This window comes from Phodopus roborovskii, unplaced genomic scaffold, assembly GCF_943737965.1.
Source record: "Phodopus roborovskii unplaced genomic scaffold, PHOROB, whole genome shotgun sequence".
Taxonomy (NCBI): Eukaryota; Metazoa; Chordata; class Mammalia; order Rodentia; family Cricetidae; genus Phodopus; species Phodopus roborovskii.
This window is the reverse complement of record NW_026126602.1, coordinates 9370953-9394820: the sequence shown is the minus strand read 5'-3', so window position 1 is coordinate 9394820 and position 23868 is coordinate 9370953. Positions and strand designations below refer to the sequence as shown.

The 23868-nt window shown below is 37.4% G+C and overlaps 1 protein-coding gene across 16 annotated transcripts in view; it reads left to right on the top strand.

Annotated features, from left to right (window-relative positions):
* The window catches only part of Mllt10 (MLLT10 histone lysine methyltransferase DOT1L cofactor), a 144888-nt gene that overhangs the window by 55745 nt on the left and 65275 nt on the right, over positions 1–23868 (top strand). For all 16 annotated transcript variants that reach the window (XM_051205622.1, XM_051205621.1, XM_051205620.1 and 13 more), the window contains one exon: positions 21010–21105. In XM_051205622.1, the coding sequence (XP_051061579.1) occupies positions 21010–21105 (96 nt within the window). The remainder of the gene's footprint in view (positions 1–21009; positions 21106–23868) is intronic.

Below are 23868 nucleotides of genomic sequence, written 5' to 3'. Positions count from 1 at the left end.
TGGAGAGAGAGGGAAAAGAAAGGATACTGGAGTGTCAATATGATCAAAATGCATTACATACATGTATGGAAAAAAATGACAAAATATAACCATTTGTAAAAGTAATATGTGTTACCTAAAATATAGCCAGGCAGGGTGAACAGTCTATAGTCCCAGCTTGTGGAATACTAAGGCAGAAGAGTTATAATTTTGAAGCCAGCTTAACTATAGTGAGATACCATCTTGATACATTAATTTTTTAAAGTTAAAAGTTTTAACCAGGCATGGTGGTACATGACTTTAATCCCAGTGTTAGGGAGGCAGAGGCAGGCAGATCCCAGTGTGTGGGGTATGTGAGTTTCAAGACAGCCAGGACTACACATAGAAATCCTGTCTTGGAAACAAAACAAAACTACAGCTTTGTTTTCTGATTTTTGTTTTGCCAGTTTTCAGATTTAAGAAATTTAGGCAACAAAATATTTAGCATTAAATGCAGTGTATGAACAACATATTTTTAATTTAATAAAAAAAACATTCTACAAAAATACAAAAAGTATGTGCCCTAATAACAGACATAAACAAAAGTGGTCCAGTTAATAACAGCATTACAGCCTGCAGTTGTGTGCTTGCCTGTATCCCAGCACTTGGAACACAGAGGTAGGCTGACAGATCACTGAGTGTGAGGCCAGTCTGTTCTACAGAGTGAGTTCCAGGACAAGCAGGGCTGCAAAGAAAAAAAAGAAAAAAAAAAAAAAAAATCATGTCTTGAAAAACAGGTATTACCAAAATTTGCCAATGTTTTCTTAGTGTGTCACATAGCTACATTTCCAGAATTTGGGAGGTAGAAGCAAGAAGATCAGAAATTCAAGGCAAGTCTTCTCTCAATAAGCCTTAAAAGTAAACTACCCAAGTGTTGTCCTCCTTTTAAGTTGCTGCCGCCTTTTAAGCCACAGCTGTCCCAATCAGCAACTATCTGCAGCGGTTATGCAGCAAGAACCAAAGCCTGAGGGAATTCTATTCCCTCAAGCACAGACTTCTTTCAAAGCTACCAAGGGAATTTATCTAAATCTCTGTCCCTCTGAAGAACTCAAGATTCAAAGGTTGAGATTGAATTCTGCACTTCAGAGAGGCTGAATAGTAAGTAGCTCATTCCTCTCCTAATCCCTTCAGAAACCCTCATGCTTGTCCTCGCCCCTCCTTAAAAACCCTTCTCCATCTGGCTCCTCCCTACCACTTCCTGTCAGCTACTTGCTGACCACAGGTAAATTTTATATAATCAAACACATCTTTACATCATTAAGCAAAGGTTCCAGAGCTTAAACAAAAGTAATAAATCTTAAAATAATATTGTACAATACCCAAGTATAAACAGATTGTGAAAGCTACATTCAATGGAATACAACATCTGATTTACATTTCTGTTTCTGACAACACATTCATGGATAATCAAGTATCTTATTTACAATGCTGTAGCAATTACATATAATGTACAGATAGGATTTTAGCTAAAAGATAATTTCTATAAATTATGAAAATCTGACACATTTTAAAAGGAAACAAAGGACATACTAATTTAGAGTACATGTGAGGTTTTAATTTAGCTGTTCATAATTTGGATTGTAAAACACTCATAGGCATTTAAATAGTTATGGAATAAAATGTTTTCCTGAAGTAACCAAGTGATATTTAAAATGAACAGTAGATCTGACTATAGTTGAAATCAGTAGGAATGGAGTATTATTGGTCTTTGGAATCATCTTTATATTTAACAAACCCTTCATTGAAAAAAATAATCTCTGATCATATGTTAGGAAGGTTTAAAAGCACCAACCTTGGGGCTGGGGATGGGACTTAGGAGTTAAGAATACTGGTTGCTCTTGGAGAGGACCTGGGTTTGGTTCTAAGCACTCACCCTGTGGTTTCATAACTGTAATTCCAGTTTCTGTGGATCTAGTGCTACCTTCTGCTTCTGTAGGTATAAGGTACACTCCTGGTGCATAGACATGCATGCAGGCAAGACATGCATGCCCATGAAATAAAATTTGTATTAAAAGATGTATTTATTTAGTTTTGTACCCAACCTTTCTTTTGCCCTACTCTAATTTGTAGGACTTCTGTATTTATAGACATGTTCTCATTGTGTAGCTGAGGCTGGTCTTGAAATAATTATGTAGTCCAGCGTGGCTCAGAACTTGCCATCCTACCTCAGCTTCTTGAGAACTAGAATTGCAATTGTATACTGCCAGGATGGTCAGTTTGAAGGTTTATGTAACCATTTAAGACCTGTGAAGCCATCTTTTCCTAGAGAGGCTAAATGGCATGTCTATAGTCAATAGATTACAATAATCAGTAATAGTTAGAGGAAAATGAAATTATTTTGACTTTTATGTCTAATTGTTCTTAACTAAAACAAGTATAGCCATAGATAGGAGTTGAGAAACTTAGAAGATTACCATTTGTGGCCACATGACATCACATTGGGAATTTTCCAACTTCAGAAAAGATTTATTGCTTAGCTAGGTATGGTGGTGCATACCTTTGATCCCAGCAATCCAGAGGCAGAAACAGGTGGATCTCAGTGTGAATTAGAGGCTAGCCTAGTTTACACAGTTGAGTTCCAGGCTGTCTAGGGCTACATAGTGAGACTCTTAAAAAAAAAAAAAAATATTGCTAGCCAGGCGGTGGCGTCGCACACCTTTAATCCCAGCACTCGGGAGGCAGAGGCAAGTGAATCTCTGTGAGTTTGAGACTAGCCTGGTCTATAAGAGCTAGTTCCAGGACAGCTTCCAAAACCACAGAGAAACCCTGTCTCAAAAAACAACAAACAAAAAATGAAAAATAAGAAAATAAAATAAAAAAATATTGCTAAACACTAACTTGTAGATCATTATTTGGAATTCATTGGTTATTTAATACACTGAGACAATCTTATATGAGATATTTCTAGTATTTAGCTTGCCAACATTAGGTGAACTGCAGCTTAAAGTAGAGGGGATACATTGAGATAAGTTCACAAATGGAAAATGTAAATTGGAAGTGTACATCCAGCCTGTTGAGTACCACGGTTTAGCAGTACACTGTGTTGTACAGTGTATCTTCATTGCTGACTGGGGCCTGCTGTTGTTGCCACTGCCCATTGTTGCCAGAGTGAATTGTACTGTATATTGCTTATTCAAGGAAAGATGAAAATTCGTAGTTTGATGTGTTGTTACTGTGCAATATATGCTGAACCATTTATAGAGGTTTTTGCACCAGTTTAACAGTTTTTGTTTGTGTGTTTGTTTTGAGACAGGGTTTCTCTACATAGTTCTGGCTGTCCTGTAACTCACTATGTAGACCAGGGTAGCTTTGAACTCAAGATCTGCCTGCCTCTGCTTCTCAAGTTCTGGGAAGCATGTGCCACCATGCCCAGCTCCATTTTAAAAATGTTAAATTGAATCCTATTAAGTAAAAAGTTATTTTATTGAAATGAACTCAGTTCTAAGTAGGTTTGCCAGACCATATGTCTCTTATTACAGTGAGAAGGGATTATCACTTGCCCTTAGTCTGCCATTAATAGTTGGCAACAGAAGGAGGAGATTTTGCCAATGTAAACACTTCAGAGTAAGGTGGAAGTTTCTTGGTGCCAGGTTTAGTATTAGATTTACGTTGTGTTTAGGGTTACTCATCTCCTAAGATAATTTGAGTACTTTCTTCTGTGTCTCAGAAGAGCTTTCAGTATTCAACCTTTTCATTTATTTTTTAAAAATGCGTTTTGTTTTTGGAATCCTGTGTAGAAGTTGAAGTTTTTTCATAACTAGAGAGCTAAGAGAGTAATGTGGTCAAGAGCAATGGTGTGGAATGGCTGTAGTGCGTTTGGTGAGACTGACATATGAGGAAAGTTAGACTGAGAGGAGCTGTGCTGAGGAGTATTGAGGATGGAAACCAGGCCTCGTGACTGCTAGTTAGGTGTAGACTGTATGTACATTGAGCTGAACTCTAAGCACATTTTATTTTATTTTTTTTTTTCTGAGATAGTGCTTGTCTGTGTTGCCCTGGCTGTTCTGAGTCAAGTCTTTGTTCTGCCAGCCAGCTCTCAAATCATGGCATAGAGACTATTAGTATGAAACTACTATTATGTAGCTTAGGCATGTTTCTGACTAGTTCTTATAACTTAAATTAACCCATTTCTATTCACTTACATGCTCACGCAGCTCATAGCTTATTACCTCATCTCCTACATGTTATTCTTGCACCAAGTCTCCTCTCAAGTCTAATTCTTCTTCCAGCATCCTTTGTGCCCAGAAAGCCTGCTGATCTATTGGTCGTTCAGCTCTTTATTAAACTAATCAAGAGTGATGTATCTTTACACAGTACAATCAAATATCTTGAAATAGCTGTCCTGGAACTCAGATCTGCCTGCCTCTGCCTCACAAATGCTGGGATCAAAGGCGTGTACCACCACCACCACTTGATTAAAAAAATATTTTTATATAGGATCATACTCTATAAGCCAGGCTGGCCTGCAATTTGTGGCTGTTTTCTTATTTCAGTCTCCTAAAAGCTATAAAGCTTTTGCATACTATATGGCTGTGGGTCTCTGCATCCGTTCCCTGCTGCTGGAGGAAGCCTCTCTGATGAGGTACTGATCTATGAGTCTAGCAGAACATCATTAAGAGTCATTTTATTTTAAGCCCCCCTCCCCTTTTCTTTTTTGTGACCAGTTGTATTTAGTTTTAACATAAGTTTGGGGCTATCTAGTCTCTGCTTCTTGGCTACCCCAGGAGTGTCGGGTATGGGTTCCTTCTTGTGGAGTAGACCTTAGGTCAAATCAGACATTGGTTCACTCCCACAAGTTCTGTGCCACCACTGTCCTGCAGGCAGGACAGACTGTAGGTCAGAGGTTTTGTGGCTGGGTTGGTGTCCACATCTCTTTTTTGGTAGCTTGTAGAGTACCTTCCTGCACCCATGAGACTAGAATGAAGGGGCTAAGGCTCCATGTTGAACGAGTTGTATGAGAGTTTTCTTAGATAATGTGTTTCTTACCTCCCTGCCCCCTTCCCAAATCCCTGGGCTATCAGTTTGTGGAGAGCAACCCTTTGTCGTAGCAACAGACTGGGTTGTTTAGGGATTTTCATGGGGGGACAACTTGACTAATAACTAAATTGAATGCAACCTAGTTCTTTCACTGTTAAGCCTTGCCTTCAGACAAGAGATGACCAGTTACTTATGCTCCATTAATATGAGTCCTTATTAGGATCACCATATATTATGAAAGTTTTCACTGATCTAGGTTTGCAAACCATTCCAGCATTCTCCTTGTTCTCTACTCCCTTGAGCCCTCATTCTGATCCCCACCCATTCCCATCCCCACCTGTCCCCAGTCTGCTCTGAAATCTCTAAAATTAAAATCTGGATTAGTTTAATAAAGAGCTGAATGGCCAATAGATTACTAGGATTTCCAGGCACAGTTGGATGCTGAGAAAAAGAAGGAAGGGTAGAGCCAACAGGAGACTTTCCAGGGAGATCCTTGCATGCCCTGAGAACCGTCCTCTTTATCTAACCTCTCTGAGTCTATGGATTGTAGCTTGATTATCATTTAGTTAGTCTAATTTCCACTTATAAGTGAATATATACCATATTCATCTTTCTGGGTTTGGGTTACCCCTCTCAGGATGAGTGGGAATTGAACCTCTGCAAGAGCAACAAGTGTATTTAACTGCAGAACCTTTTCCCCAGCCAGCTTAGTTTTTTAGTTCTTTGTGTATTAATTCTGTCAGATGTATACCTAGCAAAGATCACCTTTCATGGTGTGTAGAAATTTTTAAATTTTTAAAATTTTTAAATTTTTAAATTTCATATGAGGCCACACTTCTCAATTGTTGATCTTATTTAAGTTACTAGACTCCTATGCAGAAAGTTCTTATCCATTCCTGTATCTTGAAGTTTGCACTACACTCCTTTTTGAGTCAGGGTCTTTCTGTGTATCCCTGGCTATCTAGACTTGCCTCCCCTCCCCAGTGCTGGAATTTACTGTGTTTTGGTCTGTTTTCTCTAACAACAGTTTCTGAGTTTTAGGTTCTGGTTTTAAGGCCTTCCATACATTTGGAGTTGATTTTTATATAGGTAGGAAGAAGTAACAGTCTAGTTTTGTCTTCATGTGGATATTCAATTTTCTTAACAGCATTTGTTGAAGATGCTATTTACTCTATCCATCCTCAAAGGTATATTTTTGGCATCTCTGCCAAAAGTTAGGTGAGTTTATATCTGTATCTTTCCAGATTGACATGTTTGTTTTGCTACTACTCTGCTGGCTTTGTCACTGTGATTCTGTAATATATGAGACATGGTCATAACTCTAGTAGTGTTCTTTTAAAAATACCACCCCAACCCCCTTTTAAACTTGTTGGCAATTTCATGTATGTATATAATATCTATCTTCACCTTTTCTCTTCCCCATCTCCTGGATTTCTTGATATCGTGCCCCCTTCTCACTTTGATGAGTTCATTTGTCTTCACTCTGTGTGTGTGTGTGTGTGTGTGTGTGTGTGTGTGTGTGTGTGTGTGTGTGTGTCTCTCTCTCACATGCATGTGTATACATGGACTCCAGAGATCAGCCTTTAGTGTTAATCCTAAGGCATCTCTTTTTTTCATGTGGTGGCTTTGTGAAATGGAACTCAGGTCTTCTTGCTTGTGTGACAAGCACTTAGAAATGAGCTATCTTCCGAGTTGCTGTTTACCTTATTTTTTTTTTTTCAAATGTTATTAAAAAGTAGCAAGGCCACTAACTTTTATTTGTTAATTTTGTTTCTTTCCACATTGACCACATTGATGTTTTCAGCATGCCTCTTTGGGGTTTTATGTATCCAGTGGGTCATACCATCAGCAAATAAGGATACTTTGACTTTTTTCCATTTTCCTATTTGTATTTCTCTCCTGTCTTTTTCTTTTTAATCTTATCACTCTAGCTAAATCTTTAAGGACTATTTTAGTGGAAAAACTTTGAGGTTTCCCCATTTAATGATTTTGGCTATAGGTTTATTGTTACCTTGTTTACATTGAGGTAATGTCCTATTCTATCTAAGCTTTTATCATGAAGGTATATAGTTGGATTTTGTCCGAAGACTTTTCTGCATCTTCTGTGATGCTCATGTGATTTCTGTCCTTTCAGCATTTTTGATAATCCGTTAACATTTATTAATTTGTGCATGATAAGCCATCTCTTGTATCTCTGGAGTAAGGCCAACTTGATTATGGGGAGTCGTAGTTTTTGGTTTGCAGATATTTTGTTAAGAAGTATTGCATCTATTTTCAAGAGAGACAGACATTGTTCTACCAATCATTGTCTTGTGCATGCCCTCCCTACTGTTTACCCCTCTCTTCCTTGTGTGTCTATCTTTTTTGATACCCGGGTTGTACTGGCTTTGTAAAGAAGAATTTTGTAGCATGCCTTCGTTTTCTGTTTCATGGAATAGAAGTAGTGATGTTCTTTCTTAAAGATTTGGTGGAATTTAACAGTGAATCTTCCCAGGTTTGGCCTTCTTTATTTAGGAGTTATTTAAATTACTTCACTAATCTCACTGCTTACATTAGGTCTTGTAAAATTGTTTTAGTAGGTCATAGATCTAAAAATATATCCACTTCTTTTATGCTTTCTATTTTAGTGGAGAATAAATGTTTTATTTGTATGTAAAGGTTTCTCTCTCCCTCTCCCTTTCTCTCCTCTCTCCACTCCCCTCCTCCTCCCCCTCCTCCCCCCTCTGTGTGTGTGTGTCATATTAAAATTTATTGGTTTAAAATTTATGGCCCTGTACCTACCTGTTGATCAATAATTGGAGTTTAGCAGCTATTTTTAGGTTAGGATCTTACCCAATTTCTTTCAAGATGTTGGCTTAAAAACGGAGTTGGGGAGGCTGGAGAAATGGCTCAGCAGTAGGGAGCACTGACTGCTCTTCCAGAGGACCTGGATTCAATTCCTAGCACCCACATGTGGCTCACAGCTGTCTATAATTCCATTTTAAGCAACCTGATAACCCTCACATGATATACATGCAGACAAGGCTTCAATGCATATTAAACAAACATAGTATAAAGTAATTATTAAAAATGGTGTTTGAAGGTGTGCAGCAGAAATCCGGGAGTAGGCTGATCACTCTATTGAAGGATTGGGTGAAGGTGGAAACATTTTCCAAAATGCCTTACTTATGTGGTTTTCAAGTTGGTATTAGTTGGAATTTTTGCAAAATTGATCATTCTCTTCTTAGGGCTGAGTGTGACAGGGCATGAATGATTTTAAGAGAGAGAATACTGAACACTACTCCTTTTTGTGGGGGTGATTGTAGCAAAATAATATGTGATGTAACACTTTTTGTTTGAACCGTATTAATGGCACATTGTCATATTCTTTTTGGAGGGGGCTTCAACATAGGGATTTTCTGTGTAACAGTCCTGGCTGTCCTAGAGTTCATTCTGTAGAACAAGCTGGTCTTGAACTCCTAGAGTTCCATCTCCCCCTGCCTCCTGCATGCTGGGATTAAAGGTGTGTGCCACCACTGCCTGGCCCTTGTCATTTTTACATTTTTTTACCTGTTGGTTTCATAGATCAGTGTTGGTTCATGAAGAGGAGATATTCCCTAGGGGCAAGGGTGATTGGAGAATGATGGTTAATTACACAAGCTAGAATCACCTAAGAAGAGAACCTCAAGGAAGGATTGTCTAGGTCAGATTACTAAGTTTGTGTAGGGAATTGTCTTGATTGCATGAATTGAGTAGAAGAGCTACCCATTGTTGGATGCTCAATTTCCTATAGACTGAACTCTGCACTGTGTAAGAGTGGAGAAAGTGAGCTAGTGTTTAATTTCATGGATGCATTTATTGCTCTTTCCTTCTGATTGTGGATATAATGTGAGTATCTCTCTCAAATTTCTGTCTTTCAATTTATGATTGACATAATTTTATTCTTTCCATATCTATTGGCATTCTACTACACAGCCTTTTCCTTCAGTAGTGAAGAAGGAGATAACTAAGGAGTGGATTAAGCAATGCAGAGAGATAAAATGTTTGATTTAGTGCTAATGAAGCTATTGGGGAGCTATTGGGGCAAAAGCTCAACGAAAGTTGTAGCATGAAGACTAGGGTATAGTGAGAGTACTTAATTCTTTTATGAATTTTATATATGGGGCTGGAGAGGTTGCTCAGCAGTTAGCAGCACAGGATATTCTTCTAGAGGACCAAAGTTCAGTCCCAATACCCATATGATAACTCCAGTTTTGGGATCTGGCTTCCTCTTATGGCCTTCATGGGAAACATTTTTAGGAGAAACATCTACTACGTACCTACCTATCTATATGAATAAAAATAAATCTTAAAACATTTTTTAGGATTAAAAATTTTAAATCTCAAAACAGGCAGGCAGATTTACAAGTATGAGGTCAGCCTGGTCTTTAGACCAAGAGTTCCAGGATAGCTAATACTATACAACAAAGCCCTGTCTTGAAGAAAAAAAAAAAAAAAAAAAAAAAAAAACAAAAAATAAACAAAAAGGTACATGTATGAAGAACTACTATTGCCCTACTTGGGTTCAGAAAGAAGTAAAGAAATATGAACATAAATAAGTACCTTATGGAAGACAATGCTATGTAGAGTGGCTATAAGGAAGAGAGTTTATAATCAGAAAGTTGAAGGTAGATAATAAGTGTAGAGAAAGTATGGAGAGTTCTAATTGGTCTTAATAAAAACCCAGAATCTGATATTAAGGGTGAAAGCTGAAAGAGAGAAGCAGAGTGGCCAGCCACTAGAGTTCTTACCTCTACAAAATCCTCAGACCGAAAAGAGGCTAAGTTCTTGTCTCTTGTATTTCTCTCTCTGCCTAGCCATATCACTTCTGTCTCTACTTCTCTAGACCACTGCTTGGCCTCTATAGTGGCTAACTGCACTCTGATCTCCAGCGTATAAATAAAATATCACAATGGGCATTGGTGGAACTTACCTTCTTATTCCAGCATTTGGGAGGCAGAGGGATGACCCCTGTGAGTTTGAGGCCAGCCCGGTCTACAGAGTGAATTCCAGGAGAGCCTTCAAAGCTACAGAAAATCCCTGCTTTAGCCCTCCCCCCTAGAGAAACAAACAAAATACCATTTTCCCTTTTTTTTGTCTTAAATAATTAAAAGTTTAACTAATATGAGGAAAACTATATATAAATAAACTGTATATAATAAGAATGATAACTATATGCAATATAAGCAATAAATAAATCAACAATGTCTAGTCCGTTAACAATTGACAAATGAGAAAATACTCCATTTTGGTGAGTCTAAAATGCTGTACTACTTTATTTTCTATTCTAACTTGCATCACCAAAACTATCTTTTATGTCTCTTAATTTTATACACTTTCTTTTCTTTAGTGAAATTTTCTGAATCTGGTAACAGAAATCTGAGAAGGAAATAATCTGAAAAAGCAGGAAATTTGAGAAAGTGTTCAATGTTGGGACATCTATCTTTTTTTTTTTTTAAATATGCAGGATTTCACTGTCTTGGCTCTTTCTTTGTAGACCAGTACACCAGTCTGGCCTAGAGCTCACTGCCTCTGCCTCCCAAGTGAGGCACCAGTATCTAGCTATCTGCTATCTGACAGATTTTTCTATGAAGTAGGATTTTTGAAGGACTGACCTGTCTTGTCTTGGCATGGTTTTGCAGTTACTGTTTTTTGTGTTCTGCTTGTCCAATTTGGACAGCATACTCTCAGCAGTCGAGGCAAGAACACTTTTCTTGCCCAGTGGCTTCCTTTTGCCCCATAGAAAGTAAACTCCATGTGGACTTTTGCCCCAAAGAAAGTAAGCTCTATGTGCAATTTTGCTGATACCCATCATTTCCTTGAATGTAGATTGGTGCTTCCAGGAACAAACATGTGTCATTGTCATATAAAAAGAAAAGAACCTATGTTATTAAAACATTTTAAGGGCCATATTCTACAGATCTCTTAGTGTTTGAAGATGGCCTGTCTAAAATATATCTGTTTTACCTCGGAAACATACCCAATATGACTACATATTGGATTGTAATGACCACCTACTAGTTTGCATTTCTTTATATCCTAATTAGTTGGTAACGATAACTTTCAAGGACTAGAAATTTGCATTGTATTGTTAAATGAGTTAGTTGTGTAGGTCCAATACCTTGAGAAAGAATAGAAATGTATTTTTAGCAAAAATAATCTCAACTTTGTATCAATCAATATACAAAGATTCATATCAATGTAAAATATTTAAAATTAGTAGTTGGTCTTTTGCTTTAAAAATAGATTTAATAATCTATCTTTTTAACCATTCCTATATCCCTTTTTATTTTCAGAGTAGATTCAATAATCTACTCCCCTCCCCTTCACAAGAACTCAGAATCTAATCTCCCTTTATTCAATTTTATTCCTGAACATTACCACTAACAACTTGTAACCGACTATCCTCTATAGTGACAAATAGCCATAACCCTTTGATTGACCAAAAACCACCCATCCTACCTCTTGTGACTGTAAGTGTCACTTTCTTAAATTTATTCCCTTCTGTCTGAGGTGTGATGGCATTGTTTTTTTTTTTTTTTGTTGTTTTTTTTTTTTTGTTTTTGGAGGATCTTGAGAAGAAAAAATTGGGCTAATTCTTAAGTCCTGGGAGAGGTAGCTGTATCATTTTGTTGTACAATCTCTGCAGGGCTTGTCTCAAATCCTGGCTAGAGTAGTCTGAGGCTCGATCATCTTAGCTGGCCACCTTGAAATGGTTCTGAGAAGTGTATGGGCCAAAGTTGATCTTTAGGTGGTGTTTTTCAGCTTATTGGTGTTATCATTCATACAAGGTGAAATATTCATTATGGGATCCCACCATCTTTTGGAGACTTCAAATGTTTTTTAGGCATGGTCATGGTTTAAACATGGGGAAATGTGGTTATATCTTTTTTATACTCTAACAAAATAAAGCTTGCCTGGAGATCAGAGTGTACTAGTTAACTAAAGGAGTGTGTCACCATGGCCTGGCCTCTATGGTTAACTACCAGGCCATGGTGACACAGTACTTGGGAGGCACACACCTTTGACCAAAGCACTAGGTAGGAGGAATAGGAAGTGACAAGGTTGGACAGCAATAGGAATGACTATAAGCTCACTGAGACAGGAGCTAGCTAGCTCCCTTTTGGCCTGAGGAATCTTGGAGGCCAGAGGTGATTTTGCCTGTTCTAATCTTTGTACATTTACCCCTGGTTATGACTCCAGGTTTTTATTATTAAGACCAGCTAGAATTTGCCCTATGGAGAAGGGGAAAAGAGGTCTAGAAAAATATTGGAGCTAAGGGCCTAGAATATTTTATGAGCTCCAAGAGTGAGCATAATAAGAGGTTATAAGGTATAAGTTACAGTTGCTGGTATATGCATTTACTCTACAGAGATAGACCTGCCTGGCCTACATAGTGAGTTCCAGGACAGTCAGTGCTATGTAGAAAGATTTTTGTCTCAAACACCCTTCCCATAAAATAGATTATAGACAGAGTAGATCATTCATTTAGAATTTCCTTGGTTTATTTTGGGTTGTGGAAGTATCTAGATTGTTGGGACATGGTTCTCCATGGGATATCTAATGTTTACAAACATCTGAGACTCTTAAAGGGCTCTGATTTCCTTTCTTCCTTATTATCTTATGCAGGTTATTTGTAGCAAATAGTTTTGAGAAATGGAAGCTCATGTATGGGAAATAAAGAGATAATTCTACCCTCTGTAGTAATTGACAGGCATACTTATTGCACAAAATTGGGTTCACTAAGTTCAAGGTTCTTCTTCTTTTGTGTAATGTATCCCAATCTGTGATTACAAGAGTCACATGAACCTCATCAAGTCACCTTGTCGTCACTGGGGCTTACTTAGACCATTAATACAAATGTAGTGTATCTATTCCTGGGGTAGCAGTGAGTAGTAAACTCCTTTCTGTCAGTTTGGGACCATTGTTTGCTCTCTTAGCACCATAGGGGGTACCTTGTTAACATCTTTCAGAGGCAGAGCTTGGTTTCATATTGGCTGCCCTCAGTGGTTGTTGTTTGGTATGTTCTCTGGGGGAGGGGGAATTTCTGATTGCTTCCTTCCCCCATGTCTATTGTTATTATGTATATCTTGTAGTAGTTCTGTTTCCCTTATATGCTTATATTTAGGGGTTCATTATAATACTGAGCTTGTTGTGTTGATTTTGCTATTCAGTTACTTTGTTTTTATGTGGTGTTTCATAGAGATTGCTGCCAATGTTTGTTTTTGTTTTCTTCTTTCTCACTACATTAAATGGAGTTTGAAATTACTGGTTTCTTGGGTGTGTGTGTGTGTGTGTGTGTGTGTGTGTAGACCACTACAGAAGCAGGGAGGTAGAAAGACTGTCTCACTCTGATTTGGCAAGATTCAGCAGTCTTCTATGTTTTTTGCAAGCACAGTAGGACAGCATGTCCAAAGTTAGTGGTCAAAGTGGGGGCAGTTCTTTGCCCAAGAGGCCATTAGCCAAGGAAAGGATGGACTGTAGAAGCAGTGATATTAGTGCCCAACATAGTTTTGGGAATAGCTCCATGCTGTGAGAAGCAGTGGTGCCTCATATGTCAACGGAGTACTAATATTAAAATGTTTAAATGCCATGCTCTGCAGTAAGTGTTTGAAGATGAAACATCTATGTCTGACTAGAATATAATCTGTAATACTCAGGAACACAGCTATACGAATAGTTGAAACTTCCCTAAGTAATTAGCAAGGACAATGGTGTGTGTGTGTGTGTATGTATGTATGTATGTATGTATGTATGTATGAATGAAATGTTTTGACCTGAGGTAGAACCACAGTGGAACATGATAAATTGTGTGAATATACAAAATGTCTTGAACATATATAAAAGTATACATACATAGAATATGATGACGTTATTGTGCACAAAACATCATACACACAGAAAGATCTTACACAATATGACAAAATATAATGTACAAATTATTCAAGAAAGGAATACAAATTTACTTTTACATAAGTTACAACATATGAGAATCTATAGTTGAACTTCCAGTTCAATTTCATGTGTAATTGTGAATTTGGGAATCTCAGTAGAGCTGTTAGTGTAGTTTACCTCGTAGGTAATATACATTGTGATCTTTGAATAGCACATGTGAAGGGATCTCTCTAAAATTGACTTTGTTAGATCATTCTCAGCAAATTGACCTGGTCAACTTAATACGGACTTTATTGTTTCTGATGTTAGTATTGTAAGAAATTTTGGAGCTAAGGTATTTTAAAAATATACAGGTTGGTTTAATTTAGTAGCTATTAGCAGTTATCATTTTACAATCAAATGTCTTTTATAATCAGATGTCTCTTAGCAGTGAAATAATCCAAAGAAAACACAATAAGATATAGAATCCAGACTCTGTATTTTATATCTTTACTTGGCTTATCATAGTTTTGTTAATTACTCAAGTAGAGTAATTAACCTTTTCTCTCTCCCAAGCCTATGTACAGTTTTCAAGCATTGCGATTTGTTCAGAGGCCTTTTTGTCTGAATCTATGCTTACTGTGTATCTCTAACCCTTTTTGTCTGTATGAGCAAATCTGCCATATAACGCCAGGCTTGCCCTCAATCTTGTAGGCAGGGCCTGGTAGAGTTCTGAACCATGGCCCATGTGAGACTGTGGGAACCCATCAGGCTGCAGCTCAAGTTGCACACCTTTCCTATGGTATGCGTCTCTGTACTGTGAGAGACATGCACTGTGAAGCTTCTGTTGGCTCTGTATTTTGTGTGTTTATAATTTGTTAGGTCTTATGTAGAAAGTCCGGCCCTATAATGAAGTGCCATATGTAAACGGAGTTGGAGTTTTTCTTTTGTCTCAACTGCCCTGTCCCAAATAAACACACAGATATTTATATTAATTACAAAATAGCCAATGGCTCAGACTTATTACTAACTAGCTCTTTTAAATTAATTAGAGTTTTTACACTGTTGTGAACTATTATATCATGTTGGTGCTAGTTAATTGAATTCGGGTTCACTGTTTAAAGTGGCAAGTGTTCTTTTTTTTTATTTAAATTAGAACAGACTTTGCCTTTGTTCTCCCCACCAACCCCATCCCATCCCCTTTCTGCTTCCCCAGGGAGGGTGAGGGGAGTTTTCAAAGTCTGTCATTTGGATCTAGGCCCTGTTCCACGTGTCTATCATGAGGGACTATCCCTTCATGTGGAATGGGCTCCCAAAGTCCATTCATATACTAGGGGTAAATACTGATCCACTACCAGAGGCCCCATAGACTGCCCATTCCTCCCAAATAACACCACATTCAGGGAATCTGGGTTGGTCCTATGCTGGTTTCCCAGTTGCCAGACTGGGGCCTATGAGTTCCTTCTTGTTCAGGTCAGCAGTTTCTGTGGGTTTCTCTAGCCTGGCCTTGACCCCTTTGCTCATCACTACTCCCTCTCTGTAACTGGATTCCAGGAGTTCGGTTCAGTGTTTAGCTGTGGGTGTCTGCTTCTGCTTCCATCAGCTACTAGATGAAGGATCTAGGATGGCATATAATGCAGTCATCAATATTGGGGAAGGACATTTAAGGTAGCCTCTCCACTGTAGCTCAGATTGTTAGTTGGGGTCATTATTGTAGATCTCTAGACATTTTCCTATTGGCAGATTTCTCATTAAACCTATAATGGCTCCTCTATTATGGTATCTCTTTTCTTGATCTCCTCTATTCTTCACCTGACTCAATCTTTCTGCTCCCTCATGTTCTCCTCTCTTCCTCTGTGATCAGACCACATGTATGCCTGCAAAGTCTTACAGAGCATTGGATCTTCTAGGACTGGAGTTAAAGGCAGTTGTGAAATGACATGTGGGTATTGGGAATCTAACCTGGGTCCTCTGAAAGATCAATCTGTGCTCATTACCACTGAGCAACAAGCCATGTCTCCTGGAACATTAAAGAAAAAATAAAGGTATTTTTCAATTATAAATAATCTTTTCTTCTTCGTCGTCATCGTCTTCTACCTTCTTCTCCCTTCTTCTTCTTCTTTCTTCTTTCTTCTTCTTCCTCCTCCTTCTTTCTTCCTTCTTCTTTCTTCCTTCTTCTTCCTTCCTTCTTTCCTTCCTTCCTTCCTTCCTTCCTTCCTTCCTTCCTTCCTTCCTTCCTTCTTTCTTTCTTTCTTTCTTCTTTCTTTCATCTTTCTTTCTTCTTCTTCTTGAAAGGGTGTCTCTGTGTTGCCCTGGCTGTCCTGTCTGGCTTCAAAACTCATAGAGATTCTTCTGCTTCTGTCTCCTGAATACTGTGATTAAAGGCATGGGCTTTTTTTTAAAAAAAAACAAAAAAAAAAAAAAAAAAAAAAAACTAATTCCAATTCAGCGATCTAAGTTTTAAAGAATTGTTTGTCTCTTAATTTTTAGGATCGAGTAATTATTTTTATATATTCAGTGAAGAAGCTTTATTATAAACATTTTTCCCCCCCAGTGGAAAATAGCATGAAAAGCAGCTTCCAGTTACTCTGCTCAGTGCCTGGGTTCTCCCTTTACTCCATGATGAAGTATAGTGGTATATTTCTCCTCTTTGACTAGCTTATCCTACTGCACTTGATTGCTTTGAACTAAGAAAACATTTTTTGAAATCTTTCTATTCTATCTTGGACTCTTTTAACCTGGGTAGCACAGATTACGTGTGCACATTCTATCTTTTCTTTTTCAAAGCAGGGTGTTAAGAGGGAATCTTGTAGGACTGTTCAGCTCTTTGGATTGTGAATTAATGATCAAGGCTAATGCCCAGGCTTCTCTGCACATCAAGGAAGAACAAGGAACACCTCCCTAGTGCCCTTGTTGGCTCTGTGGGTGCAGTTTACTACTGCTGGCTTCAGGGAGACACGGACACCTGAGAATTGTTGATTATAGGCACTGATTGAGTCAGAAATGATAAATGGTAACTCTGTTAACCTATGTGCTTTAAAAAATTGCTAGCCAGTTCCCAAATAATCACATATCACATAGTTTATAGGAATATTCTTTCGCCATGTTCATTTTCCTATGTTCTGATTTTTCTCTTTGAATAAAGTTTTACTGTTTTTAAAAAAATTATTTATTTTTATTTTATGTACATTGGTGTTTTTTGCCTGCATGTATGTCTGTGTCAGGGTGATAGATCTTGGAGTTGCCTTGTGGGTCCTAGGGATTGAACCTGGGTCTTCTGGAAGAGCATTCAATGTTCTTAACTGCTGAGCCATCTCTACAGCCCCAGATTTTTACTTTATAACATTCATTTATTTATTTGTGTGTACCTGTGAGTGCCATCTTGCACATGTGAAGGTAAAAGGATAACGTGTGGGAGGTCAGCCTGACAGCAAGCATCTTCACTCATTGGCCCACCTTACCAGTCCTTCATAAAAACAAAAGTCACCTTGACTATTGTCTTAACTAGTTAATACCATACTGGTTTCAGTGATTCTTAAATAATTATATAGTACCTGCCAAACACCTGTGTTTGGCATTTAGGTTGTTTTCTTTTTTACCCATTACATGTATATGTTTTATTTGTATATATTTTAGTGAACTGTATTTAAGATTGTGCATTCTTTTGATGAAATTGCAAGGTCAACGGGTGTTTTAGGGTTTTTAACCAAAAAAAAAAAACAAAAAAAAACTCTCGAGCCGGTTGTTGGTGGCGCACTCCTTTAGTCCCAGCACTCGTGGAGAAGGGGCTGGCGGATCTCTGATTCAAGACTGGCATGGTCTACAGAGCTAGTTTCAGGACAGCCTCCAAAGCTACACAGAGAAACCCTGACTCAAAAGCACCCCCCCCCCAAATTAAAATGTAGGAAAAAATACACATTAATGAGATTGGGGTATGCATGACATACGCTAAGCCCTGGTTTTGATTCCTAACCCCAAATGGAATGCCCACAGTGATCAACATTTATAATCCTGATAGTGAGTGCATGTAGGCAGGAGGATCAAAAGTTCATGGTTCTATAGAACATACTGAGTTTGAAAACAGTCTGGGGTATATGAGAGGCTCTCAAATTACTTACATTAAAAATTGGAAATATATTGAACCATACTGATCACTTGAGATTTGTTTTTGTTTTCTAAGACAAGGTTTTTCTGTGCATCCCTGGCTGTCCTGGAAATCTTTTTGTAGAGCAGACTAGCCTCAGAGTCAGAGATCTGCCTGACTCTGCCTTCTGAGTGCTGGGTTTAAAGTCATGAACTACCACTGTCTGGCTACCAGTTGTCTTAATAGCATTATTAAATTAAGTTTAGATTTATCTACTCATTCAGATATATTTCATGATCATATATAATTGTCTTATCCTTTTATTAACCTATTAAAGTCACTTTGTCTTTTTAACGACTTTGATTGACTGTCTATAAAGGCTGTTAATAACCTTGTAATCCATGCATATAGCCTATTCATTGAGCTATAAAATTTTTACTTCAGGATACATATATTTCTGGATGTGTTACAGTTTCAATATTCTGTATTCCTGATTTGCTTGTGTTTTTGTACACAACATCTTTTCATATATTTATGTGTATATATTTTGTGTTTTCCATCATGCTTTCTAAAGTATTAGTGTTTATTTCTTAATGGCAAGGCTCATTTACTAATAATTTTATCAGCTTTTGTACCCTGCATTAATAATAATCCAGTATGGTAAGAATGTGATAAATAAGTATAGAAATGCCTTATTTACTATGTTCCCACCTCTAAAAAAAAAAAAAAAAAAAGAAAGAAAAAGAAAAAGAAAAAAACCTCTATACAAAAAATTACAGTATAGTACATCTAGGTCAGGATCATTTTACCTTATAAGTTAGATAATGTAATAAAGACATTTTAGTATCCATACATAAAAATCCTGTAAGTCTATTACTTTTGAGTTGTGATTTGGTTGTATACTCTTGCCTTTTATTCTTCAGTTGTTACTGTTCCTTGATAAAGTACTCCATAATTGAGGCTCAGGAGAATAGTTCATGTTCATGTCATGACAGCTGGGTTCATTCTTGGCTCTGTAGAAAGTGCTGGCTGATTTTGGTGGTGGTTATTAGTCTTACTTGGGGCTACGTATTGCTGCTTACACATAGGCCTTACTGTTCATTTGACCTTTCTTACCTTTGTTAAGAAAATTATTTATTCTATAAATTGTTTTTCTTCAATGTATATTTGTGTGAGGGCATTGGACCCTCTGGAACTGAAGTTCCAGTTGTGAGCTGTCATTTGGCTGCTGGGAATTGAACCTGAGCTCTCTGGAAGAGTAGCCAGTGCTCTTAACTGCTGACCCATCTTTCTCTAGTCTCATACCAAACATTCTTAACCCAAGCCTTCTCCATCCATTGTTTTTGTTTGTTTGCATTGTTTTTTAAGGGATGTTTTAGGATAATGTCATTAGTAGTTGTAGCTATGCAAAGTTTCTACCATGTCCTTTTGATCACAGCGAGTCACAAGGGTAACTCAGGTTCAAGGGGTTGTACTTTTGTGACAGAACAATAATACTATAATGTAAAACACGGACATATGATTGGAGCAGTCAATTAAAAAAACTATAAAAACTAAGTTGTGAAATTCGAAAGAAAAGTTTTATTCTGTGTACATTTTTTGTGGCAGTATTAATACTACATTCAGAAACAGTGGATGTTTTTTGGAACATTGTAAGAACTGTATCCTTAATTTTTAGGTGTTTTGTTCAACTGGAATATGATAGGGAAATGGAAACTTAACTTTCATGCCTTGAATAGGTAAAGTGGTCTAAAGGGTTAAATTTACACACTGTGTGAAATAGATATATTTAACTAAATGAAAATTTATACACAATACTGAACATTTTTGTAGAAAATATTTGACAGTAATCAAAGATGGGATATTAATATGTAATTTCTTGTTCAGCCAAGTTTTGTATTCCTATGTAGATTAGTTCATTTTTCACAGTTGCATCCTATAACCTAGCCTTGGTGTTGCCCCTATCCCCTGCCCTTCTTGTTTTTTTCTTTTCTTTGGGTTGTGGTCATTAGAAATTACAGTCAACTTTTTTTTTTTTTTTTTTTTTTTTGGTTTGAGTTTGTGTCTAGAAACTGGTCTGTAATACACAGTGCATGGTAGTTGGTATGGTGGTTCTTATAAACAATCTCAGCACTAAGGTGGATGAAGCAGGCAGGGTATCTCCCAAAGAGTTAATTATGTGTAGTGATGGAGTATAATAATATATGTGAAGAACCCTCTAAATCTTAAAATGATATTTAGTTTTTTTTTTTTAATTTTAATTAAAAGTCTTATTTTACAGACCAATCCCAGTTCCCACTCCCTCCCTTTCCCCACCATCTCCCAATTCCACCCCTGTCTACTCCTCAGAAAGGGTCAGGACTCTGTGGGGAGTCAACAACCTGTCATATCATTTGGGGCAGGGCCACCCTCTCCCCCTCCATCTAGGCTGAGTAAGGTATCTCTCCATAGGGTATAGGATCCAAAAAGCCAGTTCATGCACTAGGGATAAATATTGGTCCCACTGCCAAATGCCCCATAAATTGCCCATGCCACTCATTGTCACCTGCATTCAGGGGGCCTAGTTTAGTCTTATTCAGGTACCCCAGCTGTCAGTCCAGAGTCCCATTAGCTCCAGGCTGGAAACAGGCAGCTCTTTGTGTGAGTTTCTCCATCATGGTCTTGACCCCTTTGCTCATATTATTCCTTCTCTTTGTCTTCCACTGGAGTCCAGGACTTAGGTCCAGTGCTTGGCTGGGGATCTTTGCATCTGCTTCCATTAGATACTGGATGTAGGTTCTATGATGACAATTAGGGTAGTCACTAATCTTATTAAGGGGGAAGGCCCGCTCAGAGACCCTCTCCACTATTGCTACTTATAAATATAGCAAATAGTCAAGGCTTCAATCATTTATTGTTATTACTTACAATGATCTTTAAAATAATTTTTTATCTATAAGAACTGATAAAAGGGGTGATTTCTTTATTTAAAAAGGTTGTAAAGAATTATTACATATGAATTACTGTTTAATTTTGAAACATGTTCTTTTTATTTTTAGAAATATAAAGAAAAGGACAAACACAAACAAAAACACAAGAAGCAACCAGAACCATCACCTGCTTTGGTTCCTTCTTTGACTGTTACTACAGAAAAAGTAAGATTGAAGTATTGAACTTTCTTTTATGCAATAACTAAGGGAATCTTGGTTTTTGACTTCTAAGTAGTGTTTTCAAAGACTATGTAAGGATAACAAATGAATGGCACCGTCTAAATTTAGAGATAGGGTTTAATTCAGACTTCAGCTATCTATTACTTTGAAATCTGCTTTTACCACTTAGTAATTGAACCTTAGGTTAATACACCTTTCTGCCACTCTATTTCAATACCTGTAAAATAGGGGAAATAGTTTTTGGAATAGATTAAGATAAAATATTTAATCTTATTGATATTATTTAAGTATTATTAAAATATATAAAAGAGCTTACACATCTGGTTTATGGTGTTAGGTGTTATTGAGATTATTATGTGATTAATTTGAAAACAAACAAAACCTAAGTAGGGACATTTGGTTGGAACACAGTGGTGAGTGAGAAAGTGCAGTTGGAGATGAGGCTGGTGTAAGGGCCTCATCACCAAGGAGTAGCTTAGATAAGCCAGTGTAAATACCTAGTGTGAGTGAAAAATGAGCCACTAGGCAGAACTGAAATTAAATATGGTATGTGACTTGAGTTTTATAACTTTTCTTTGCTTTGTTGGAGGTTTCAGAAGAAAGAATCCTCATATTTGCAGGTTTTAGTATCAGAACATGTTACCACAGTTAAGGAGTTTAAAATAAAATAAAAATATATCATGTCCCTGGTTCTGTGTGGATACAGATATTATCCAAGATAGTCTGGATACACTCAACGAGTTTATTTATCACAGGTTAAGGCTAAATCAAAGTGTTGGATAGCCTGGGTTCTTACTGGAAAGAATCCTCTAACCTCGAATAATTCAGTTCTTCCAAGAATTAGATCCTTGTGGTTGTAGGATTGTAAGATTTCTGTGTCAGCTATCCTTCACCTCACTTCTCTTCTTCATCCCAGAGGAAGTCGCTTCTAATTAATTTTCAGTCTTTCTGTACATTCTGAACTGGATTATCTTCTTTTCATGGTAGGACAGGACATTGCCAAGGAATGAAAGAAAAAAAAAAAAAAAAAAACCCCTTTGTTTTTGGTCTACAAAGTTGCTAGATACTTATAAGTATCAATTTATTTCTGTCTTTTTTGTTTTGTTTTATGTTTTGTTTTTCGAGACAGGATGTCTCTGTGGTTTTTGAGCCTGTTCTGGAACTAGCTTTGTAGACCAGGCTGGCCTCAAGCTCAAAGACCCGCCTGCCTCTGCTTCTCAAGTGCTGGGATCAAAGATGTGCACCACCAACACCCAGCTCTGTTTTTAAATTTGTGACAAATTGATCCCAACAATTTAAAAAGAGTAATCTTAATGGATTCATTACTTCTTATAGTTAATAAATGACAAAGTAATACTTCTGACCATTATTGCAAATAACTTAGGGCTTTAATTTTGTAGTCCGCTCATAACTTTTAAAAATGTGTATGTGTAATAAATAATATTACCTGAGTAAACAGGAAGTGCAAGCAATCAACTTCCAAAAAACATGAGAAATGGTGAGAACAACTGGCTGTCTGAATAGTCACCCAAGGTTCCTCTGTAATGTTGGGACATCCATTTTCAGCCTACAGGCCTAGCATATCTGACAGATTTTTCTGTGAAGCAGGATACTCTGAAGGGCTGTGCTACCTTGTCTTGGGAAAGTTTTATTGTCCTTTTATGTCCTGCTTGCCCAATTTGGACAGCATACTGTCAGCAGTCGATGCAAGAGTGCTTTCTTGCCTAGTGGCTAAAGCTAACCTTTGCTACAAAGACAGTAAATTCCATGTGGAGTTTCTTCAATGCCCACCATCTTCTATGAAATAGATTGATGCTGCCAGGAGCATGCGTGTCATTGTCATATAAAGAAAAGAACCTATGTTACTAAAAACGTCTTAAGTGGCATATTCTGTAAACTCTGAAATATTTGAAGATGATTTGTCCATCTAAAATATTGACCTTGAAAACATACCTAATGTGACTACAAGTTCGATTGTAATAGGTGATCAGTTACTAACCTACATTTCTTTTTATCCTAAATAGTTGGTAATATTAATTTTCAAGGGCTGAAAATTTGCATTACATTGTTAAATGAGTTGCATAGGTAGAATACCTTGAACAAAATTAAAAATCTGTGTTCTAACAAAAAAAAATCTTAACTTTGTATCAATATACAAAAACCTCAAACCAATGTAAAATATTTAAAACTAGTAGTTGCTCTTTTGGTTTAGAAGTAGATTCAGTAATCTACCATTTTATCCTACTTCTATGTCCTCCCCTTTTCAGGGTAGATTTAATAATCTACCCTTATATCCTATTTTATCTATACCATCCCCCTTTTAAAACAAGAACGCTGAATCTAATCTCCTTTGTTCAACTTAAGAAAAATTTGTTATGTACATACTGTTCTGATTGCATGCATGCCTGTACACTAGAAGAAGGCACCAGATCTCATTACAGATGGCTGTGAGCCACCATGTGGTTGCTGGGAATTGAACTCAGGACCACTGGAAGAACAGCCTTTAGTCTAAACCTCTGAGCCATCCCTCCATCCCCCTTGTTCAGCTTTTTTCCTGAGCATTACCGGTAACAACTTGTAACCAAACCCCCTAAAACAATTACTAACATCTATAACCCTTTGGATGACCAAGAACTGCCCATCCCAACTCCTGGGAATGTGGGCATCATATTCCTGCTGTCTGGAGATCTTAAATATTAACCCATCCCACGTGGTCCTATTTTACCAGAGAGAGGGGCTGGCGTTCTG